We start from the raw sequence: 25322 nt of genomic DNA, 5'->3' as shown, positions 1-25322 counted from the left end.
AAAAGCTGGCGACAGCTCCATTTTTTCAGCCTTTTTTCCGGAAAGTTGCATTTGCAATTTCACCACGCTTATGGCGTTTATTTCCACAACGGCCGCGTGAAACGTAACTGTGAAACTCGCCGCGGTACGACAGACCGTTAATGGAAAAGCGAAGTGCCCAGCGAACCAGCGCTGGACGTCCATCGGTTGGTGCGAGGCGACGAGGTAGCGACAATTACCTACCTGTTTCGCTTGCGCATGCTCTCGGCGTGCGGACTCTTGATGTACTGTTCAACAATCTGCTTCCAACGTCGCCGGCACAGCCAGCCCCTGAAGAAGCTCTGGACCTTCTTGACCTTCTGCATTTCAATGGAGCCCTCCGTGATTTCGCGTAATCCCGGAGCGAAGCCGCCGGTACAGTAAATGCCGCCGCCGTGTGAATGGAATGTGCTGTATAAGCTTCCGGTACCCTGGGACATGGTTCTTTGAACCGCCGGTCGGCTTGCACTGTATATCGGAATTACGGAAGGCCTTAGCTCCTTTTTCAGGGCGCACAGCTGTAACGAGAACCACCAAACGCGAAATCTGGTAATCTCATAGAGAAAATAATCCCAGGGAGCAAACATCTTCTTACATTTCTTGAATAAACCAAGTGGGCAACTGCTCAAACGGAGTTTGGATTAAATGTTGAACGAGTGCTTGAATAAAATATTATCAGTTCTTCTCTCACAGCGTAATAATTTCATTAGCTTTGATATTGCCTTAATTATCGAAATTAGATATCCGATAAAATTAACGAGAGGGTTAAAGACTATAATGGCGCTACTTGTAAACGCGAAGTTTAATTTTAATTTCAGGAATACTCCGGAAATTGTTTCAATATTTATTATCAGAAAGAACGCAGAAGGACGATTTTGCTGCAGCATCTAAAAATTTAACTGGATATAGATATGAAAATAATTCTGTTGGACCAGAATAATTAAGTAGGACGCTAAGCTGGTATCAGAATGTTAAAACTTGTTTCTAGCATTGCTCATTACTTGAAAGCATCCTGCATAATTATTTTGATAACAAAATTATTTTCAGATCTGTATCTATTTTTTTAAATTTTTTAATGCTTTAATAAAATTGTTCTTCCCATGTAGAAAATAAAATCAAATCGCGAAATATATACGGCAGACAATTTAATTAATTTTCATGACATTTTCTATTTGCGAGAACAAAACTTTAAAAAGATAGTAATATTGTATATATAAAATTATGTAAAACATAAAATATTTTTCGATTATTTTACAAAAGAATATCATGAAAATTTTATCCGCGTTTGCTTTGTAATTTTTTCGAGCATTAATATCAGTAAAATAAAAATAATGTATGTAGGATTCCTCGTACGGTACAGAAGATTTTTCAAAAACTGATATATCTGTATTCTATTAGAATTCTTTTCAAAATGATTCTACTGGTTATACATAGGGAAATGTAATCACAGTAGTTGAAATAAAAATACACGCAGCAGGCAAAACAGAGAATTACCGGAGAAAAATATCATGAGGTAGATAAATATATAACACGGGCTGATATGACTAACCTCCGCTCGGAGCTTTTTTATTTCCGACGCCAGTTCCTCGCATTGCTGGGTGTACTGCCACTTGGCCGTTTTCTCGCTCTCGACTATTTGCAACAGGTGCAGGTGCTTCTGCTCTAGCTCCTCCTTTTGTAGCAACAATTTGTTGAAGCTAGAATCAATATTCCACCCCCAAGAAAAAGGATGCCGAGTTAGACTTGGCTCGTGCGCCGCGCTTAAAAGTGTTATTCGAGCGGAAGAGAACCGTGATACAAAGGAAAATAAAACATTTAGCCGCGCGTACGTGGTCTCTGGAAAAATGCATGGAGTGCACATTCCGGGGATTTTGTGTGCGAAAACGAAATTACGGGTTTTTCCGCGGTCACGTGGCGAATGAGAAACGGAATTTCAGAATATTTTTTAACGACTTGAAAACCAGCAAAACAAAATTCTCACGCATACGCAGTTTTGATTCTCCATTTTTATACTGTTTTATACAATTTTTATCCCAGATTTGAATTTTTTTTAGAGCAAGAAATTACCGCAAATTATTAAAAAATTCCACAGGTAAAAAAAGCTTATACTTTAAATTATAAATTTATACTTTAATTATTAAATTTATACTTTGTGTGTGTTTAACGTTGGCACGCATCTTTAAACAAATTATTTCGATTAAACTACCAAAATTCCCGATGCCGAACGATCAATTGAGTTCTCTCTCAAGATCTCCCTCGTTACCTCGTGTAACTGACGATATCTGACATTTACATCTTATTGGCATAATCCGGGCGAAAAAGAGGGTGTGAGGTTCCGAACTTAGCCGCGGTTCTGCAAGTAAAGTGATACGAATGATGAAACACGAAGCAAGACGTAAAGTATCTTTCCCCGGAGAGGAACGTGTCGCGAAAGATGATACTCCACGTGCATATCTTTTTCATGCTAAATATCGTTGCAAAATTATAATATGAACTACAACACTATTCCACAAAAGTTACTTTTTTCGAGCATAAAAAGGAGGGTAATCATTTCTCGTAGGTTTTTGGGCGCGGAAATACGATATCGTTTATCAAACTGTTTTAAATTCCTCTTACGAGCTGAAATGTCTTGTACAACATATTTATATAATCATGATTGCAATAAAACTTCTCCACATCACATACCGTAGTTTTAATATGCCAAAATATAAATGTAAAAGTTCTCCTTTTTGCAACTTTAATCATAAATGTCTCAAAACCGTGAGATTGCTATTTTAAAAACGGAATTATATTCGGGGTCCAAAAAAGCTATGTAAAACGATTACCTTTGTTTTTATGCACTGTTTTTGAAGTGTAATATATTTCTTATAAGCAATATAGGCACTGCAGCGAGGTGCACTTTATCATCGTAAAATACGCCCTGTTTTTATTGGACGTTTACTATAAAATATACATAGAATCGCCTTGAATCTGTTTTCGCAAATTTAGAATTCTCGAGCGCAAGCACATGCCGTAGTGTCTCCCTCGCCACACAAAACGTAAAGGACTTCCCTTCTAATCTTACTGAAATTTTGATTGAGTTGCTTCTACATGCATATCCATGAGCCGGGTGTAAGTACATAGCACGAGCTCATCGTCCGCACCCCCCGAGGTGTTTTGAGAAGCTCCTTCGGCCTGTGGGGGTCTACGCAAAACAAGCACTCGAGCGTGGTCCACGTTGCATGAAAAAGTTATCACGGGAATATCGATCGTATATATACCCTCTCTCGCGTGACACGAGATACTCGAAGAAGTATCCCAACCCTGTATTTTCGAGCGGGGGCACACGGCGGAATTGCTAAAGTAACGCGGATATCATTATCTATGCATATTACGGTGCAGAGTAGCAGTAATCTGAGAAGGCAGCCGTTCCGCCGGGATGCAAACGTGTACATATAAGTCGGTCCGTGGAAACGAGGACTACGAGGAAGAGGGATAATAACTTTCTCATACATGCAGCGAAATGTTTAAAGGAAATGAAATACTTTTGCGTCCGTATGAAAGATATTGTATTACTTATATGAACGTCAGTGCTTATAGGAGAATAAATATGATTTTGACTTGCATTGCGAGTTTTACGGATCTGAATTCAAGAACAATGCAAGAGCAATCTGTAATTATTTTTTTTAAGCTCAAAAAAAAATATTTAGATGAATTCAAAACAGTTGCCGTTTAATTAAAAAATAGTAACAATAATAATAAGTAAACAAAGATCAATATGATTAAATAACACGAAAAGAGCTTATTCGGTCAAAGCGTGGTGTTGACGCTCAATAATATTTCTGCGTGCATTGATATAAATTTTCTAATTTATGCAAACTGCATTAAAAAAATAGTACTTTGAGTAATTGGACGAATAAGAGATATTTGAAAAAAATGCGAAGATGATGTGCGAATCCGTTTTAAAGTCGGGATAAACGTGCAACTCTTATTTTTCTCGGATAATACTAAGAAACGCCAGATGAAAACGCGGATCTGCGACTGCTATTTTTTCTCACGTAATAGCATCACGCGCGTGGCATGACGCGCGACATTAGAACGACGTTTGACGCATCTGCGGACATCAGCGGAATGATCACGTAAGAGAAGCATCTGCGACAGAGAAGCTGTCGGCAAAAAAAATTGTTCGTTTACATCTGGCTGCAAAATTGTTAACAAACGAAAAATATCCATGAAGCCTTTTATCTCGTAAAGGAATGAAATACACGAGATGGATAGAGAGATGGAAGCTTTCATTAAATAGCCATTTTTATTTTCGCGGGAATCGTTCGGAAGCGAATTCCATTAACGGGTGAAATAGATTTGTAATATTGGCATCGTAACCTCGCGCGTACAATCCTCTCTTCCGCCGGGTGTTTCCGCAATAACCAGCTGTTACTGCTAGTTTCGCCCTCTGGCCCATAAGACGCGTTTGATAGCATGATGAAGATTACTTCGGCGTTAATGTGCACAAATTACGGCACCGGGATTAATAGAGAGGTGGTGGCTGAGACGGCTCGATGTTAATGCGGTGCCCGGTAAACGTATTTATCAGCGCATCAACGAGATTAAGGGAGGCCCCTTGAATAATAGACCACGAGTGCTACGGCAAAGTGGATAAAACGGAGCGATGTTGGCGAGCAAACTTAATTATCACGCCGCGAATCAAGTATTGTCCATTGCGGGATTATTCCGTTAGCTCGCGCATTCCTCCTTTTTGCTCCGTAAAGTAAATGCCCGTAAATCTCCGATCGTGGAGATCTAAGATTACTCTTTGAGGCCGTTTTATTAAAAACAGAAGACTTATTAAACACGCGGAACAAAGAAGCACCTCCAAGGAGCGAAGCCGTAATAATGAATGAAAAATTTGTTTTCCTCGCGCGGCGCAATATACCGAAAAATTATACAAATTGTTTATTCAGCCGAATAAATGAAGCTTTCATGTCGCGTACGTTATTATCGGGTATCATTTTGATTTCCGCGCCTGCCAGCTCGAGTGTCGGTAACGAATATCGAGTATTGCTGCCCCACGTGCATAATTGACTTAAATCGGAGAAAAAAAACATTTAACGAAGCCATGGAGCTTTATTGATCATACCGCTGTTTAATTTTCTCAAAAAAGGAAACAGGCAAGTTCATGGATGTCGAAATCGATTCGATGCAATTCAATAGCTCCGGCGCGCAGTGAAACGGACAATAGCGAGGCTCTTTTTTTGTCCCACCGATGAAATTAATCTCCGCAGGACTGGTGACCGAAGCCGACGGCGGCGAATCTAATTGGAGAATTCGAAACATTCGGGCGCAGTCTGGCTACCGCCAGCTACCGCCCAGTCATCGAGGGAGAGGGGGGGGGGGAATGATCGTGGTGATTTATGATGATTACGCGATCTCCGCGAGCCAAGGCGGCACGGCGCGCGCGTCTGTCCGTCCGTTTTTAATCGGCCCCCGAGATCTTCGATTCGGGACGCGCGAGCCGTCGTTTACCTAGCTTCTCGTATCGCATCGATCCACGCTTTGCAGTCCGTCTCTGTGGCCGCTTTTAGCTCGTATTGCCGTTGGTTCTCCCTCCTGTACGATATCGCGAAACAGTGCTGCAACAGAGGAACGATAAAAAATTGAGTTATCTCCGATGCACGGCAATGCGCGACAACCGCGACGACGAGGACGACACGACGACGACGATGACGACGCGGCGGCTAACAAAAAAGCGCTCCCGGGTAGGCTCCCTTCACCGATTACTCGATTTGCGCATTGTGCACGTATATGAAAAATGTGCAAGCAAATCGACGGCGTCGAGAGAGAGAGAGAGAGAGAGAGAGAAAGAGGCAAAACGAGGAGAGTTCTCCCTATATGCGCGCTTCTCCGCCTCTCCGGTCGGGGAGATTCAATTTATACCCGCGCGCTCTCTCCGCTATTTATGCGCACCGTACAAATCCGGAAACCCATCCGCACACATACACACACACACACGCACACAGATTTCATTAAACTGCCCCGTAAATATCCGCATAATGCAAAAAGCCTAGATACTAGCCGGTCTCTATTCTCTACGACAGAATTGTGTGTTTCCCTCCCCGGCTTTACCCGGGGATTTTATTCGTACGATAGCTTTTACAAAGGCATTAACTATGCAAACCCTTATCACAATTTTATTTTTAGCTGACATGACGATCGCAAACTTGTGTAGATCAGAATTGCGCGCACCGCGGCAACACGTGTCCCGTGTGGTTTTGCATGGCAGTTTTCATATGTGTATCCTGGCTGATCATGCAGACCTGCAGCCGACGGATTATTTCGTACGGCTGGGTATTAACGGACACAAATAAACAAAACTCTGGTACATATGTATATTTTTCCATCTTTTTGTTTGTAAAAGATCAGTTGCAAAAAAATATGCGCCCTTTGCGAGAGCTCGCATTACCGTTTGAAGCGTGAAACGCGTCGTACACGCTGCGCTTTACTAACGCAGCATTCTTCATCCTAAGGTAAAGTTTCCGATGCGTTTGTGCACGGCATTCCACAAGGCAAGCACAAGCGGAGGTGGGGGGGGAGGTCTTCTCAGAGAGGAGACCTTGCGCTTTATGTTTTCAAAGAAAATTCTCGGAGCTTTTTATCTATTCACGCAGCGCGCATCCTGCGCGAACATCCTTTTATCCTGCCGCAAACATTCGCGCTTTAAAGAACGAGTCACTAGATATCCTCCCATCATCCTCTTAAACGCGAGATAGGCATTATCCAGTTCGGTGCAGAATGTCATCTTTCCGGTAAATAAGTACACAATATTTTATTTTTGAAATTTTGCACAGACAAATTTTGCACGCGGTCTTCAAGAGAGAAAGAGAGCTGTCGCGAAAGAGCAAGCAATTAACGCGCAACTGTTATAAGCAAATCAACTAAACTGAAATACCGTGATTACGTGAGAGTGCAGTTTCTGCCCCTTTCGTGCATTATGATGTATGAGTTTTACTAGGCAGAAAAATGGCAAGTTTTGCAAGGATGAAATGGGCGTGCATTTAATTATGCTAAATAGCGTTACCTTGCTTTTTTTAAAGAGAGAAAGAGAAAGAGAGAAGGATTTACTTTTTCTCTTTTCTAGCACGTTTTCTAAAAAAAAAGAAAATATTTTTATTTTTGTATTCGGGACAACATGAAACGTGAAACAGCTCGCAGCAAATTGATATTTTGCGCAAAGTAAATTAGATTTTACAGAAGATGGATTCTAATATCTAGGTATATTTTATATTAAAAGTAAAGCAGAGCGCGGCCCGCCGTTACGCAGCGCAGCGCGGAGTGTGGTGTATCAGTTAATTTTCGTCCGTGGCTTACATCGATCCTCGACGCGGCTCATAACGCACATTGTACACACCGATACATTAATTAATTAAAATCTGAGGCGACGATGTAAAATAGAAGCATTAATTATATTCGCGATGCATTAAAATACGATAATGTCGATGAGTTTCTCCGGGCAGCCCCGGATTACGTGCATCCCTACCAATAATTCGCACAGATCGAATATTTGCGGCACCAACGTGAGCTGGCCGCGCATAAGCTCGCGATCAGAAATTGCTAATTATATTTTATCAGTTTATTCAATACCGTGGAGAATCAGGTGAATCAATAATTAAGAGAAACTTTTTTTTTAATTTGCGATAATATTGTTACATCTAGATACCTACATAATTAAATTTTTAATAAATTAGTAGAGCGCACTAAAACAAAGGTCTGGTAATAATAATCAAGCGTAGATAGCTAATAAAACTTTGGCGAAATAATTTTAATCAGATGTTAATAGTTAATATAATAGAAAATCAACCAATCGCTAATTTAACTTTTCTAATTATTAATAATATTTAATAATTATTATCAAATAATTTAACTATTATGACGGTAATATTTACTTAAATATTGCATCAATACGCAAAACAAAATACATGTAATAGTTATTATCAGGCATTTCTTCAGATTTTTTTGCGCTGTCGCTTTAAATTTACGTTAATTTATTTTACATTTCGGCAAACGTTATACGTATGTACATAATATTTTACGAAATTCTCTCTCACATGACGAAGGATATTCACGTCAACGTCAGCCGATCTGGTGGATATCTGCTGTACAAATTAACTTGGCTCGCGCCACATTAGCTTTCTATGGGATCATTATGGCCATAATTGGTATGTGCATGCGTTTGAGCGCTCGAGAGAGATGCGGCTAATTAAGGCGCGCATCGATATTACTTTAGCTTCGTTAACGTGGGCTCGGCGCTTATACATTCTTCGGACATTACAACCGATGCACGGACAAAATGTCCGCATTGGTTGTAACGTTCCATTGTAATCGGCGACAAAAGGATCGCGCGATACATTGTCGGACATGCGCGCGTTATGTACAACGGGACACGAGCAACGGGCCAATTGTAAGTGGAATCAAGTATAATAACAATGACCATCCGAGTGAATATTCATGACCCATATTGCCGAGAAGGCAAGTCCGTACAGACACTAAGTGCTTTCTATGATATTACTTTGAAATTCGAGTCAGCGTCGGTCACGGAACACAGTCCGGAGTACAGTTTCAATTATGGAAACGCCATTAGTTAGCACTATCGATTTTCGATGTCTAAAGATATCAGTCATTCAGATAATCCATTATTGCCAGACGGGGAATATTTTATCAATTCCCCTGCGGGAAATAAATGAATTAAGAGCGATTCTTTCTCTCACCAAGTTATGCCTAATCCTAACGCCCCCTCTCACTCCCTTTCTCTCTTTCTCTCCCCCTTCCTTCTCTCACTCTTTCATAATAAAAGCAGAATCGTTCAGGTCTGTTGACCAAGAAGCACAATTCTTCTCTACTATTTATTTAATATTCAAGAATAAACTTAACACGTAGACCAGCATGCAAAGAATATTTTACAATTTTGATCGTTTTACGTGAGAAATCAAAGACGAATTATATCGACACATATTGCATGTTGATTATTATCTTTTTTCCAATCGAAAACTTTTCCAAATGTGAGATATGGCAAAGACATATCTCAGATAACACGCATGTCCAAAATCGTGATATAAGACGTCTTAAAGATGTCTTAAATGGTGTCCTAAAGACGTCTTAGTGGTGTACTTAAGATGTCTTACGTCCCAATTTTGGACATGGTGCTGTCTGGAATTTCATAACTGGAATAGAGGATTATCTGTATGAAGGATTGAATTTGATGGGAACATTTCACGCGTCACGCAGCTTTCCAGCTTAAGTCTGAATTAGACATGTTGCTCTTTGCATGAATGCAGAGAGAAAGAGAGAGAGAGAGAGAGAGAGAGAGAGAGAGAGTGCAGCAAAATACAAAATATATTACATATTTTTAGATTTCCGGTACTACTTTTTTCTCATTTTCGCAATAGTACTTTCGCATGGCGCGCATTCTGGGCTCACAACATTGTTTGTGCACTTTTACATCTACGGTTACAAGTCCCTCTAGAATTTCGTTGTAATATATGAGACTGCAATGCAGGCACAATGCAACACGAGCGAACAGCGCAAGATTTCTTATGTATTTTGTAACACGCGTAAACTTTTCAGATCGCAAACTGTATGAGAAAATTAAACACTCGAGTTTATCCTATAAAAATGCATTATAGGACGTGTTTGTTATTACGAAAAGAACCATAATTTTTCGATGTTAAGATTAGGATTTGAAGTAATAACGCGATCGAACAAATTATAATTTTATATTTCTTTTATCGTGTAATAATTAATCTAATAATAATATAATGTAATAATAATAATTAATATAATAATTAATATAATAATAATTAATGTATTCCCAAGTTTCATATTTCTGTTATCGCGGACAAATGCGACATATTAATATATTTCCAAATTTTATATTCCTGTCATCGCGCAAATGTGACACTTAATTCCCAAATGTATAAATTAAATATGACATTTTTTTAAAGATAATATTTAAATCTTCGTCTAAAATTACAATATATTAAGTTCTGTCCCATTGTTTGCTTGTAATACTTTTAACATTTAATTTGTTTATACTTCATTTATATTATACGAACTCGGAATTATATTGTTTATTTTATAACAATACGAAAATTGCATAACGATAATGAAAATTGCAGCAAGCCGGATGATAAAAGGTCGATGTGTGGTGCATTTTTCTTTCGCTATGTGAGAAGAACGTCGTAATCGATCAATGTGACTCTTTGCTCGGGGGACTTCCTTTCCCCGGATCTCTGAGAAACACGAGGATCTAATACGTGAAATCCTCCTCCCTTTTTCCGAGACAAGATACGTCTGAAAGATCAGGCCTCCCGAGGACATGAAAATAACGGTTCGTGTAAACGTATCGCGGTTCCCATGTGTATTTGACGAGCTCTCTGCTCGCTAAACTATGACATGGGAGAAGTTCATTTCGGCGTTCCGTGTCAACTGAGAGAGTGCTCACTGGAATGGAACTTATTCGGGACCGTTGCAACTAACGCAATAATTACGGCTTTTGACTTCTTACATGAACATGTCAGCCGTGACTTTGACTACCGTTTCATTTAGGCATCCCACGTATGTATATTACGTGAAGTTGACGAAAGTTCTTGAGCTTTGTACATAATCGCTCCAGGCTACTAACGTTGACATTGCGAAATCACATTTAAATCAAGAATTTGAACAATTTAATCTACTTATTGTTAGTTGTGCTTAAACAAATTTATTTAATCATTTAAATTATAGATATTCCAAAAGTTTCCAAATTATAGATTTTCCAAAGATTTCCAAATACTAAAAAGAAAGAGGGTGCCATTCTTTCACAAATATTTCTAGATTTTATAAAGATTTTATTTTGTTAAGAAAGTACGTCAAACTTATGTTTGATAAATCATCATGTTATTCCTTACGTCCAATAAAAAAAAAACACGCAGAAAACCATACAAAAAAGACCGAATATTTGCCGGGTCGGTTACGCGCGACAAGCTGACATTAAGCTGGCAATCCATCACACAACAGGTAATCGTCGGCTACGATTTACTATCCAGCCCCATACTCGCAGTTACTTAACGACAGTTTCTAGCAAGATTGTGTACAGAGAGAGAGAGAGAGAGAGAGAGAGAAAGCGCGTCTCGCCTTGATAACACCGAGGACGGTACGAGGAATCCTCTCAGCCGTTACTACCTCTCTTATCGAGAAGCGAAACTCGCATCACCTTGCATTTAGATTAGACGGCGTATACTCCACCTTTGCTTGCACAGAGAACTGCGACTGGCTGACTCTAGTTAACACATCCGCCTCTTTCACGTACCTTATCTTAATAATAATTCAAATGGAAATTTAACTTTATAATTTACGTCTAGTTTAGTCATTTTGAATATTCAAATTTTCAAAATTGCGACAATATCGCGATAGCGATACGTGCGTACTATTTAGAATACGCAGCTGCAACCGAAGCCGAGGGCTCTCGGCGCGAATTCACGTCCGTTTATGTCAAGGTCGAGGTGTCGGCTTAATCTAGAATTATATACAACCCTGCAGTCGCATTACGGTGGATCGTAAATCTACCGCTTTCATAGAGCCGCGACGATACGCATATAGGTACACCGGTCGGTCTATAGCGCGCTTAATCTGCGAGCCATCGCCGGTATATTTGATGAAAAAGATCGCGCGTTAATCGTAATTTCAATTCATGATTTAATCCGCGTGTGATAAGCACGCGTTTGCTCTTCGAATACTGGATCGAAAGTTCACAAAGAGACAACGGTATTTTGCCGATGCATATATAACACTCGAGCCTTTTCGTTTATTAACTATCGGGTTCACCCGGGAAACGCGCGCGAACTGGTTTCAGGAGCTCTACGCTCGATTATCGAGACTGTAATTGGTTATCGTGCCTCGTTAAATTACCATAAATTCAAACGATCAACAAGAGAAAGAGGGCAAACTCTCTTGTCGCTTGATAAAAGCGAATATCTGTACTGATGAAATATGCGAGGATTTGTGCGTTTAATACAGGATCAAAAGAGAGTAAATTATTTTATCAGAATAATGTCGGACAAGAGACTGGACAAATGGTTTAATCAACTGCCAAACTAGAAATATTTGATAAAGAAAGACATTTTTATTTTTATTTTCCATTACACTGACGTATATTTACGTGCATATTTGTATTTTTAAAAATAAATACTCCCTTTTGATACAAATTATATATATATGTATGTTTCACGTGGAATAGCACTTTAATGAAAGAGCAAACTGAATTATTTTTGACCCACTTTCAGCAGCCTAAGGATATTGTGTTAACCCGTGAGTTAAAAACCGAGATAATTTCGATGAATTCAATTTTTGAAATATACTATAGATATTTGTCCATTGTTACGTTTCCGTTATCACGAGCAAACAAAGAAGCTTTTTTTTTGCCTCCGTGTAACACACTACAGAATCAATATTACGTCAGTGTGAATCCCTGCTGAAAAGTTTGCGCTCACGCTCTTGAATTTTTAAATGGAAACTGCCATTCGAGGGTCGCGCGACGGCCTCAGAATGCAATTTTTATATTACGTGCACGTGTGAGAAACCGAAAACAAGTTTAAAATAATAAAAAAGGGATATGCCCCTTCCTCTCTTTCTCTCTCTCTCTCTCTCTCTCTCTCTCTCTCTCTCTCTCTCTCTCTCTCTCTCTCTCTCTCTCTGTGTACAGACCGAATGAAAGGCCCATAAGATCGCGAAATAAAGGATGAACATTTCAAAGATGTATAAGATAGAAAGATGTGCGAAAAGAAATATCTGAAAAAATAAACACTTTGGGTACGGAATATATAAGTTAATTCTTAGTCAAAGCAAAAGCGACGCCCGTCGATATAAATAATGTTTGCTGCAAATTAAAGAATATGTAATGAACAGAGTTATTATCTTTTTTAACCGTGTACATCCTTTGCTCCACGTGTCTCTGTGTGCCACGGGAGTGGCTCCGTTACATTTAATAAACTCGCAAAAACAGTTTTTCCACCGTCTGAACCCGTCGACGTTTACCTTATGACGTTATTTTACGGTAAAATGAAAGTTATCCAACCAGTTATAATCCGAAAGGCTTTCCGTACGCGAGATTAAAACTGGTTAATAATGAGTTATATAACTCATCCCTTACCCAACTTTCTCACTTAACGCGGCAAACTATCGCGCGTAGCAGGGTCCCCGGGAACGACTATACGTGCGAGAACGTATCGCCGTAGAAAACGATTCACGGCACGTTCGCGCGGTTGTTATAGATTTTCGCGCGCGGAATGAGACTTCAATAAAATCACTCGCGTCAGACGGTATATATCTCCGGATATATTTTCGCCGTGCACCGATACGGAGACACACGTGCAGGTGCGCGACAATTCGAACAACACTGTTTTCCGATACATTTCACCTCTCGTCAATTAGAGATTCGATAGACGTTTCCTGCGAAACGGAAAGGAGGGCTAGAGAGAGAGAGAGAGTGAAAGAGAGAAGAGGGCCTCAAAATTCCGTTAAACGACGTTTGCAACCGCATCCGATCGATCCGAGAAATTCCAAGAATTCGCGGCACGATCGCGATTACGGCACGTAATAAAAGCCCGCAAACCACCGGTTAACGCAAAGTAAGGACCGGTAAGGGAGAAAATGGACCGGCAGCGATATATTCTGATCGTGAACGCGCCTAATCAACTTTTTTAAACGCACCATTCCGGGCTCGCACGTAACAAAGGTAAATTGCGCACACTGCCAAGCGCACGTCCCCGGTTGTCGGAAAATTGAGATGAATGCTATAGGGGTAAAATGTTTGATAAGCGAAGAGGGGAAAATAACTCGCTCTCTCATTCTCTTTCCTTCTCTTCTCTCTGACAAGTCACAAAGTTGCTTCAGCTCATCCGGTATATACGCAATATACACAGGACGGTGTAAGTAACGCGCGCGATGACCGCACCGCGCGATTGATTATTAGCTCGTAGCGCGCGTCCGCGTTGCCGTTTATTCGAATTAAACATAATGGAAATACTGGAATTTCAATTTACGAGGACGGCCGAGTACGTTATTGAATTGCACGCGCATGTAACGAGTATTAATGCGCGCGAGCATAATAAAAAAAAGTATTTCATATCGAGTCAGTGCATGCGGCACTGACTGAGTTAACGTGTACGCGTGAATTCGCGCGTGTAAATGCACGCGGAAAATTAGCAAAGTTTGTCGCGTAAAGCGAAAGGCAGGCCGCCACGAGGAATTGAATAAAAAACGCAGTGCCGTAACAACGGGTTAAAAAGTTACGTGACAATTTGCAACGTTAAGTAATTAAGTCTCTATACGTGCTGGCTGTGTACTTTGACGTTGGCATGCAGACACTTCCTTTCTATTACGTCCGAACGCAAGACTTGAGTACGGAAACTGCCGCGTTTAATTATTTTCATGAACTAATGAAAATGGCATTGTAGAAAAATCTCTCTACGAAATGTACAGATGTATATAAAAAAGCAGGCAAACTTCCCCAGATTTTAAATATTTTATGTTACCTTCTATATAAAATATAATACAATCTTAGGCAAAATGCATAAAAATAAACTTTTAATTCTGTAAGTTAAGATTTAAAACATTTGTGTCTCCGTGTAACATTTTTTTTGTGCGAATATTATATGCAAAAAAATTCTTCTTATTTTAACGCACAGATCATATTTATATATTTAATATTACTAAACATAAATTACCGAACAGCGAATGATATCTACATCTATAATATATATTACAATTTAAATGCAATTTATTTCGTATATTGATCAAATAGAAATTATTTTACACTAGTATTGTTATACATAATTAACGTATTTGAAGCGGAAGGAGAGAGAGAGAGAGAGAGAGAGAGAGAGAAGAGACAGATAGAGATTGACATATGTATATTACAGGTACATATTACAGATGTAAATATTATTGCAGAGCATAACTGTATCATAATCAACATATTAAACAAATAAGTAATTTGACCTTTCGAAATCGAATTATTATATCTAATCATAATACATAATCAGTGAATTATTATAATCATAACACTATCTGCAGGATATATTTTAGCATATAGCGAATGCATGTGAATAACATAATCGTATGAAATTGAGACAACGAGATAAGGCTGTCGCGTTATAACACGATAGACTCCTCGGATTTGGATCGACCGCGCCAATTTTACTTAAACTGGTTGCAATCGAAATCGACAAAAAAGTATTAGAGTATGTTACGTCCTTTGTCAGGTCATTAATTCCTGAGATACCTTAATTAAAAGCACGTTTAACGTGAAATTTCCGGATAAATTTTCCGATGACGTGGCATTTTCTTTTTCTTTCCTTCTTATACATTTGACGTCATCCCGTGCCGCATTTAAACGCTCGTCTCGTGTGCAATCGCGATATGAACGATACGTTATTTTATTCCAAGAAGGACGGCTCTTGCGCGGAATATATTTCTTCCGCAGAGAAATATTTATTATTCCCCTTCTAATGTGTAAAAAATAATGGTTAACCCTTTGGCCGGGCTGGACGCGGAGTTGTACTACTGCACACACGACTCGGCCGCGGAACTCGACTGAAAACGAACAATTTTTCCACTCAAACAAATGCAGATCGGAACAATTGGGGATATCTGATAATGATATTAATTAAAGTATATACAAAAAAAAAGCTATTACAGTGGCGCTTCGTTCCAAAGAGCGATCAATTAGTGGGCAGCCATAGTTGCGCGCAGTATAGCCAAAGGGTTAATATAACGTAATAACGGACGAGGAATGTTCTCTAGTGAGGGGGGATATCGGTAACGGGAAACTTCGTGCATGCGAAGAAGGTCGGTTCCGCAGGAGTCCTTCGACGACCGGCTGAGAACATTGTTCAGATTCCCGCAATTCATCTCGTTCCGGCGCGACGCTCCACCTACGACCTACATCTCTCGCGTTTGCCCTCGGCCCCACCCCCTCGTCCCCTTCACCCCTGTCCTCCCGCCGAGGTCGTCGTGAGCACCTGTTAATCTTAACTCTACGGTACATCATCGCCGTATACTGAGATATTCCCGCTCTCTCGAAGTCGTCCGATCGACAGGCGTTTGCGCTCTCGACGGACATTCGATCTATTGTTGCCGCATTGTGCAAACCTCCCTTGCCCGCCCCCTTGCACGGTGCACTCCACCAGAGGTACACGATGCATTTCCGCAGCGGATAGAAATTAGTGCCCCTCGGGAAAAGCCGGATGCAGGCTTGATCCTGGCTGTTGGGATGAATTGATATGATGGGAGAAGGACACAGAGAGTGAGCGGAGCATTTATTGCCGTTTTAAGGCAAGCTAAGGAGAATAATCTCAGTCATAAAATTAGTATGCAAAAATTAAAATTCATTAAAATAATGAAAGGAAACTGAAATTAATAATAAAATGTATTATAAATGCACAATGTGATTTAATAATACATTTACAGTGTATTATTAAATTCATAAAAAGTCTAACAATTAGAAAGATAATCTGAATCGTACGATAAAATTATGTGAAAACGTCAAAATAATTAAAAATAATTGAAATTAATAATACATTCACAGTGTATTTTATTATGATTAATAAAAAAGAATAAGTATTGAAAAAGTGTATAACGTAAATTATTATTAAAGTTAAAATATATGCATAAAATCTTTTGCTGCAAGAAACGAGTTATTAATAAAATAGTTAAAATGGATGTGATATATTAAAGGTACGCCGGGAGATGACAGGACGTGTTAGTCGCATACGTTACGGAGTGCCATTATGCAAAATGTCACAAGAAGATGCACGTAAAATTGGATTTCAGGTTTCAGGTATAGACCTCGCAAAAACGTAATTAGTGAAAGTACGAAGGGAGAGGAAGGAGAGATGGGTGACGGGGTGGGACGTAAACGGGAGGGAGACGGAGGGAGCAGGGAGATAAGAGATAAGCGGCGCGGAAGCAGCTTCGCGCGAGGTAAGCTCCCACGAGGAGCTTATTTTTAGCTGGAAACAGAATCGATTCATCCCTTCTGATGCTATGCCGGTTGTCGCGGTGGTACCAACAACGTCAAGCCCAAAGCCGCGCAGCGGCCAAAGGGGAGGTAGGACGAGAGTGAGAATAAGGCCGTAGGGCGACACGAGCGGTGGCGAGGTTACCGCTCACCTGCATGTCTATGAGATAGATAGATAGAGAGAGAGAGAGAGAGAGGCATAAAAGAGGAAGAAGCAGGCATATATACAGGGTGTTCGAAAATTCAACCGACAAACTTTCAGAGATTGTCTGAGGCACCAAAAGGCTCATTTTTTGCAAAGGGTCGGAAGTGTGTCGTTACACCGCTACGGCAGACAGTGTTTGAAAAAGGTCGGACCTCGAAATATCTCAAAAAATATAAGTTTTATAAAAAATTTAGACGCTATCCAAGGTCAAACTCACGAGGTCAGTAAATAGATCTTTTTACACCTCACGACTTATATTTTTTGAGATATTTCGAGGTCCGACCTTTTCCACCACTGCCGCGTAGCGGTGTAACGACATTGCTTCCGACCCTAGGTCCATTTGCAAAAAATGATCCTTTGGTGCCCCCCGATCTCTGAAAGTTTGTTGATTGAATTTTTGAACACTCTGTATGTATATATCCGTGCTCTCATGCTTGTACTATATACACTACGGGTAGCGCAGCAACAGGCGGGATCAGACCGCGCTTGTCTCGAATGCAGTCCTCTCTCTCCCCTTCTCTCTTTCTCTTCTTCTTTTCTCCTCCCCCCTCCCCCCCCCCTCTCTCTTTCTCTCTATTTCTCATCTTCATGGCCCTCTGACCGCCTTTCGCCGGCCTACCTCGACGCCTTTGCTCGGTAGCCTTGTTCCGCGTGTGTGCATGCAGCATCCGCGACGTAGCATCAGCGTAGTCAAACTGATATAAAATTCAGTCGTTCCCCGATTCAGCATCCGGAGCGTTTTATCCCCTCAGAATACGGATGCTCCCCTTCGTCTTCTTTTTTCCCTCTCTTGGTTATTTCTTTTATTTTCGTTCCGCTTTGATCACGACGCTCGCACTCCAACGGCGCAGGCCCCCCCCCCCCGCTCCCTCCGACTGTATTGCCCACGACTTTATTAAACTTCCACAAGGATTTCTTATTTTGATAATTATTATGAACTTGTAATACTTGTGTTATTCTTTGACTTCGTAAACGAATATTCAGAAAAGTTACGCTTTATACGACGTCCCGCGAGGAAATGAAAGTACTTTTCTTTGTCAATGGTGCTCCAGAGAGAAAGCAAATTTTAAATTAAAAAATATCACATAAACACCAATCTAAATTTTAATGATATTAACTGGATATTACTGTTTAAATATAGCCCAATTCCGATATTACAACGTTTATATTTAGTTTTAGATACATTCGACGGGAGCATGTAGGATTAATTTAAGAGCCGATCGAGCGCAAATATAATCGATCGATTGGATGAAGTACTCGATGGACATCGTTACGTATCGGATGGCCACAGTGTGCGTGTGCTACTCTGATGGCCACTGCCCATTAATCTTCGTAGTTGGCGATAGATTCATTCAAGAGTATCGTGAAACGCCATTGATAGACTCTGATATACATCGGCGCGGATTGTCGATAGACTTAGCGAGAGCTCGTAGACATGGACCGATCGGGCGTTGTCGGGCGTCGGTGGAATTTTTGAAAATTAATTAGCGTGTTGCGAAATTTCGACGTTTGCCCGCGCGCGCGCAGCATAACATCGAAGCTCGAACATGCAACCGCGAGCGTTTAATAGCGATATAAAAAAGTGAAGTGCTCTCCAGCAGTAAAAGTTTTACGCAGTTTTATAATCAATCCTGTGATGCCGACAATTACAGCTAATGAAATATATAGCATGGTGGATTTTACGTTTCTGTAAAAAAGTGAAGTGCGCCGTTCACGGGCATCAGAGAGCGATGAGCCGGGGAATAAAATGAGGGATTCACCCCGCCTCTCGTATAATACAATTGCCGCATAAACACGCATAGCTCGGATCTTTGTTGAATGTAGCCGGGAAATATTTATACATGTCAAACGCGTCGCTTTGACGTTTCGGAGGATGAATGGCGAAAAAGCGGCGATGAAAAGCATTCGAGTCACGCTTGACCTCTCGCTTACACGCGGGGAGTGCGGAGGGGCGAGGAGAGGATGGCAGCGTTGGTCGGCTTCCTGCAGCGGCGTTTGAATTTAACTCCCGCGATATATTCGCGGGAAATGGATTTAATTTCACGGCGAAAGCTCAAGGGATGAGGTGAGAGAGAAGGATGCGGGATGTGTTATCGAGAAGAGGCAGTGTTATCGCGGCGGTGTGTGCGAGAGCGGTTAGGGCGGCTCGAATTGATGATAAGAACTCACCCGCGTTTATGGAGCGAGAGCGAGAGAGAGAGAGAGAGAGAGAGAGAGAGAGAGAGAGAGAGCGTGTGCAATCTCACGGTGTGCAGGCATACATACATTGCAGCTCTGCATCGCCGCATCGCCGCATCGCCGCAGTGCACCGTGCATATCCGGCCGAGCGGTGGCAGAGCCCTTCAAGCCCTTTTCCCGCAGCGCCTGTTCAATTGTCATCGCGCGTATAACGCCCGACATAGCAGCCGTCGAATTAAAGCGCCCGCGAATCCCCGTCGAACGCGCGTTACATTTACGCCACTTTGCCCCCGCTGCACATCACGAGCTACAGCGCGATTCCCCGGCGATTCGGTCCAGTCCCCTCCCGCGAGAGCGGGCGGCGGCGGTTGTCACGGGGCTTCTCTTCTCGAGAATCAATTAACGGGCAAATTTGCCGCGGCCTGCCACAGTGATCGCTTGTCTCGCGCGCGCTCGTCGTCAGGTGATTACGCATAAATCGCGATTCCAGCATTTCGACGAAGTTTTCAATTTGGTAGAAATATCAATCGAAACTTACGGCAATAAAAATTTTTTTTTATTTTTAAAGATATTAGACAATTCACTGTTAAATTTATAGTGTAAAAAAATTTATACCTAATTTAAGTCATTTTTAATCATTCCTATAGATTGATCTTATTCAATATGTCGTTAATTTAATTAAAACAATGGAATTTACATAAACAATTTGAGAAACTCAAGGAATATATTAAATTTGACTCAAATTTAGCTTATACTAAATGCATACGTTAATATGAACATTATTTACTTTAAAACTTAAAATAATTTATCCACAGAAATAGGTTAATTAGATAAATTGTTTTTCTAAATCACATGTTTTGAATTATAACACATTTTGCTACACATGGAAGTTAAAAATAAATATTAACTTAAGAATTTGGTTTACATTTGTTCCTTTAACAGTTAACAATAAAGGTTTTGTTTGAAGACAAGAGGAAAAATCAACGGAGTTTGAATTATTATTCCTAGTTAGATTAGAAATTTAATTTTGCAGGAACAGCGAAGTAAAATTTTATCAAATCTAATTAACCGACATCCCGCAGGGCAGAGTCGGTGGCTTTTCGCCGAAGAGAATCTTTTGTATTTTTCAGCCGTGCGGACTCTGAAAAAAATTCGAGAGGAACGAACACCGATCGTCCTGTGTTGAATCTATTTTTGAAGTTCCGTCCCACAGGGTCGGGAAGAAACGACCCTCGAGGCAGTCTCCCGCGTAAAATTGCAATTCCGCAGGGGTTTCTGATATCCTGCCCTCCGCTCTCATATTTCTCAGCGAGACGTGTATCTGAAAATCTTTCTCACGACGCGAATGCGCGCGCGGTCGCTAACAAATTTCGTTCATTTTTCATCATTCACCGCTTTTCCGATTGTTTAATCATTTCCTCTAGCTCGTTTGATCTTCTCTTCAAGTCAAAGCGCAGCATACTTCATTCATCTCGGCATTCGGAATCATGGAGGAGTGCGGCTGTGTATTTTTTTTAGAGATTCAACGCGTTTCGAAACGCTTAACAAGGCTGAAAAAGAAACGAATACGAGAGTTCACGGTTTTATATATGCGCATATTTATTCGGCATGTTATAAAATGACATGCCGAGTTAATCTTTCCGCGCGTCGCGCGTCTTTACGGCGATATCGATTGCATTATCCTTCAACCCGCGTTTATCATCGGCGTCCGTTATTAACGTTAACCCGCCGATATTAATTACATCGCGACGTTAATTAGCGAACTTTGGTCGCTGCGCATTATGGTGGGGAAATAATTAATTACACAGTTTGCGGAATTAAAACAAGGCGCGTAATAATGAGAGACGATCGGACTCGGGAGCGTAAAACAATCGGGATTCAACCGATCGTTCTCATTGAAATTGCGATTCTACCGCAACTGCGTAAATTGAGGGATCTCTCGGAAAAGTTGCGCGCGAATGCAATGTTTTAAATAAACACGGGAGTACCTCACTTTCAAGAAATTCATTTCTCGCGGGCACGCTGTGTCGCTCGTTAGAGAAACTCTATACCGGGATTCTGTATCAAATAGATTCTGTATCATGGCACAACGCCGATTCCGGAGTCTAGTAACAAACTGAAATCTACGAGCTTTTGTAAAAATTCTAGCTAGGGTCAAGTGGAGTAATTGATATCTTTGAATATATACAAATAGAAAAATTAAAAAAAAAGTTTCCAACAGCGCAATAATGTTGAGATGAGAGGTAGATACGCTCTAATTGTATCAATTAACTCAGTCTGTTTGTTTTCTTTTCCTCGCATTTCCAAAGTTGTGCAATTGATCGATTTCTTCCGTATTTTACTCATTCTCGACTTAATTAATGAATAGTACAGAATCGAGCATACATATTATAATAATAAATCATAGAGAGTAAATGTCACGTATGAAAGATTAATATTTTATTATTTTGTATTGTCGCGAGAGAAAATGATCAATTAGAAGCGCCAGTAGTCCACAGGTAGGAGGCGGAAGTAACCGTGATATTCTCCGACATCTATTATCTGTATATCACGCTATGGGAGGGCATAAGCGGATAAGCGTTGGAACATACATCGTCGATAATAATCATGCAGCTTGCACATGATTACGAAAGCAGATTGCAGCTATCAAAGATGTCAGATGCGTAGGCGTTTCCGGCAGATCTCTTTCAACATGAAAATCAACATCAACATCACGCCGCCGGGCCGCGGAACGAAATTTAGATTTTTAACGTTTTTCATGTTATTTATTATTTTACGATATTCTCTATTTACAAGTAATTTATTATTTACAACAATATCTTTTTCACTGAGGTATTTTCAATTATCCTTTTGTTACACATCGCAGCTGATGTTATACAAAGCAAATGAGTGTGAAAAGACAGACAGGTGTTGTCTTTTATTAGTAGAAGCTACTGGCAAGATATTTCTGGATTGTATTTGTATAATATTAATAAGAGAGATGCGCGAAAGAGAGAGAAAGAGATAGAGAGGGACCGTGATTCGAAAATAACAAAATAGTGGCTGGTGCTATTTTCGTGCCAATTAGAGATCATACGTAACGCCGGGATATTTTTGCATATCCCCAGAGAAGCGTGCAGAAGCTCCAAGGTGCAGAACGCTCGATTAAGAAACGTCAGATTTAACTCTCATCGCAGTCGACATTATATAGGGTCGCCATCCTTGACCTCCTCGTAAGCATGAGAACGAGTGAAGAGAGGCATATCTCTCTCTCGGCTATCTCGCACACCACAATGCGGTGGAAAAATAATTTATTAAGAAGCCCTCTTCCTCGGCGCTGTTCTTCGTATTTCCAGAATGCAACTGGATATTCTAGCGCGATATAATTACATGAAAAAGCAGGGCTTGTGAAACAGAGTGACAGCGATCGGTATCTCGAGCCTCAATGCGAATATTTGAATAATCAATCAAGACACGATTATCTCTTCCCATCCCCGGTTCGTCGTGTCGCAAACTTGTTACAATGACCGATTAGAAGTTAATCAGGAAATCCATTAATAAGGCAGGTAAATAAAATTAAGATGGACGGATTTACGGTTCGGTAACGAGCAATCCAGCCATTTTACGAAAGAGAAATGTCTCGTTCGTGCAACAAATGACAATGTTCGATAATGCAAGCGAATCCAAAGCGGCTGCCTGCGGCAGTGAAATAGAATATTCCAGCACGTGTTCACCTAGAAAGAAAGATCCACATTTGTCCGCGTCCTAAGGTCGCGATAGCGAAATTAAAAAGGCAAGAGAACGCTGCGCACGATGATGCGAACTTGAACAAATATAATAATCAAGTTAAAAAATAATTATCGCTCGTATGTATAAAATAATAAAATAGAAAAAGAGTTAGGCCAATAAACGAGCACAATTTTGGTTGATTAATTAGTATAAAAAATATTTTAATAATTAAAGAATTGATGGAACGTTTCCGCTTACTTAGCCATCATCAGCTATCATACAAATTTACATTATAATTAAAATTAACATCGTCGCAGATGTGTTCTTATATTTGTTGCAGTTCTATAAACTTGATTATCATAAATCGTCATTTAATAATACAATGTCTAAATACCGCATGTACGTACCCGTGCGTGTTCCGTCGTTTATCTCATCTTTAGCGTTAGATATAATAATTTTACGTCAGATAATTTCTGAATTCTCGCCAAATTATCTTAATTTGTTCCTCTCGTGCGTTTCTCAAGTCTTACAAGTAATTATATAGTCACTCTTGACAAGACTGTTTAAAATTGAAAGGTTTCTGTTCGCTCACCGCTGTCTCAGATTATGACGTCAGGAGCGAGAGAATACAGCATAAAAATTCTTGCAAAATATATATAGTAAAATGGAAATATGTTTTAATAAAACAACACTTGCAATCAATACAGCCAACTATAACAATATTTTTTTATTTTCTTAATTAATAAATAATCTGAAAATGAATTATGCGTAACTAAAAACGAAATGAACTAATATGTTCACAGGTATATATGACAACTGCCTCAAAAATTAATAATACAGTCATACAGAAATAAACATGATTTAATTCCCCCCCAAAACAAAAAAAAAACAGTGCAGTATATTTGCAGTATATTTTTATAAGTCCATTCTATCGATTGCAAATATCGTTTTATTGAAAAAATATTTTTATTTGAATATATTTTACAAAAGAATTATTATTATGTATTTTTTCTCGTTTCTGACGGTACAATGTGAAACAGTAGTAGCGAAGGAACAAGAGCCTTAAATAGTAATTGTAACGATTAAAATAATATAATAGTTAAAATTATAACGGTTAAAATAATTAATAGTTGGCTCTCTCACATCATATTGTCAGAGACAAACAATTCAATAATTCATAAATCACAACTGTCATAGTAATATAATTAATATCTTTGCGAGTGGCTGATCATCTTTCTCCGCGGAAAGGGAAATTAATTTATAAAAGGAAAGGATTCAAGCACATTTCACTCACGCAAGTTAAGACGCGGTAAATTGCGGCGGGGCAATCTATTTTCTTCATATCGCAACGTGCCGAAATCACGGCTATTTATATTTCGTTAGCCGGCGCTTTACATTTTCATAATTTTTCTGCGCCTTAACGTGCAGGCTCAAACGATCCGCGTTACCTCGAAAACGCGCATCGGAATCGAGAAGCTCGTTTAACGGCGAATATACTGGTCAGAATAATTCGAACACGGTTTAAACGAACCCTGTAACGCTAATTCAGGGGGAGGTTTGCATAATCATTTGTCACTGTGATCGAGACAAATGGAAATATTATGCAGCTGGGCTGTGTGCGGGAAACGATCGGTAATTCCGGGCAAATATGCAGCTAATAAGCCGTGTACGAAACGAAAATGCAATATGTATTCCTCTCAATTCACCACGACTCGCCGCGGCGGCGTTCAATATTCGAAATGCGCGTATTTTTCACGGTTCCCTTATTCATCCGCGTGTTTATCCGTATCCCCGTTGTTGCACGATCGCATGCCAAATCCAACATTTTACGGAGAAACATTTCCTCGCAATAACATGAAAAACATTTATGTTATAGTATATAGTATACACACGACACACATATATACATACACACACATATATATATATATATATATATATATATATATATAAAAGAAAAACAATTTTAAAATCATATTACCAAGTTTCAAAAATAAAAACGTTAACGCAAAAATAATATTCTATAAGAAAATCTTTTATTAAAATTAATTAAGTTTTTATTTAAAACATAAGTTATAATTAAAACACAATTAACTCAATAAAAACATAATTAATTCTAATAAAAGATTTTCTTATAAAATATTATTTTTGCGTTATCGTTTTTATTTTTAAAATTAGATAATA

General features: G+C 39.8%; 1 protein-coding gene across 4 annotated transcripts in view; it reads right to left on the bottom strand.

The window, feature by feature from the left end:
- Positions 1 to 25322, bottom strand: part of LOC105454252 (ras-specific guanine nucleotide-releasing factor 1) — a 52088-nt gene that overhangs the window by 14859 nt on the left and 11907 nt on the right. For all 4 annotated transcript variants that reach the window (XM_011696761.1, XM_011696759.1, XM_011696762.1 and 1 more), the window contains exons 5-7: positions 5521 to 5627; positions 1568 to 1715; positions 223 to 536 (exon numbers count right to left, since the gene is read on the bottom strand). In XM_011696761.1, the coding sequence (XP_011695063.1) occupies positions 223 to 536; positions 1568 to 1715; positions 5521 to 5627 (569 nt within the window). The remainder of the gene's footprint in view (positions 1 to 222; positions 537 to 1567; positions 1716 to 5520; positions 5628 to 25322) is intronic.

This window comes from Wasmannia auropunctata, unplaced genomic scaffold (assembly GCF_000956235.1).
Source record: "Wasmannia auropunctata unplaced genomic scaffold, wasmannia.A_1.0 LD335987.1, whole genome shotgun sequence".
In the NCBI taxonomy this organism is placed as follows: Eukaryota; Metazoa; Arthropoda; class Insecta; order Hymenoptera; family Formicidae; genus Wasmannia; species Wasmannia auropunctata.
This window is presented reverse-complemented; position numbering and strand designations above follow the sequence as displayed.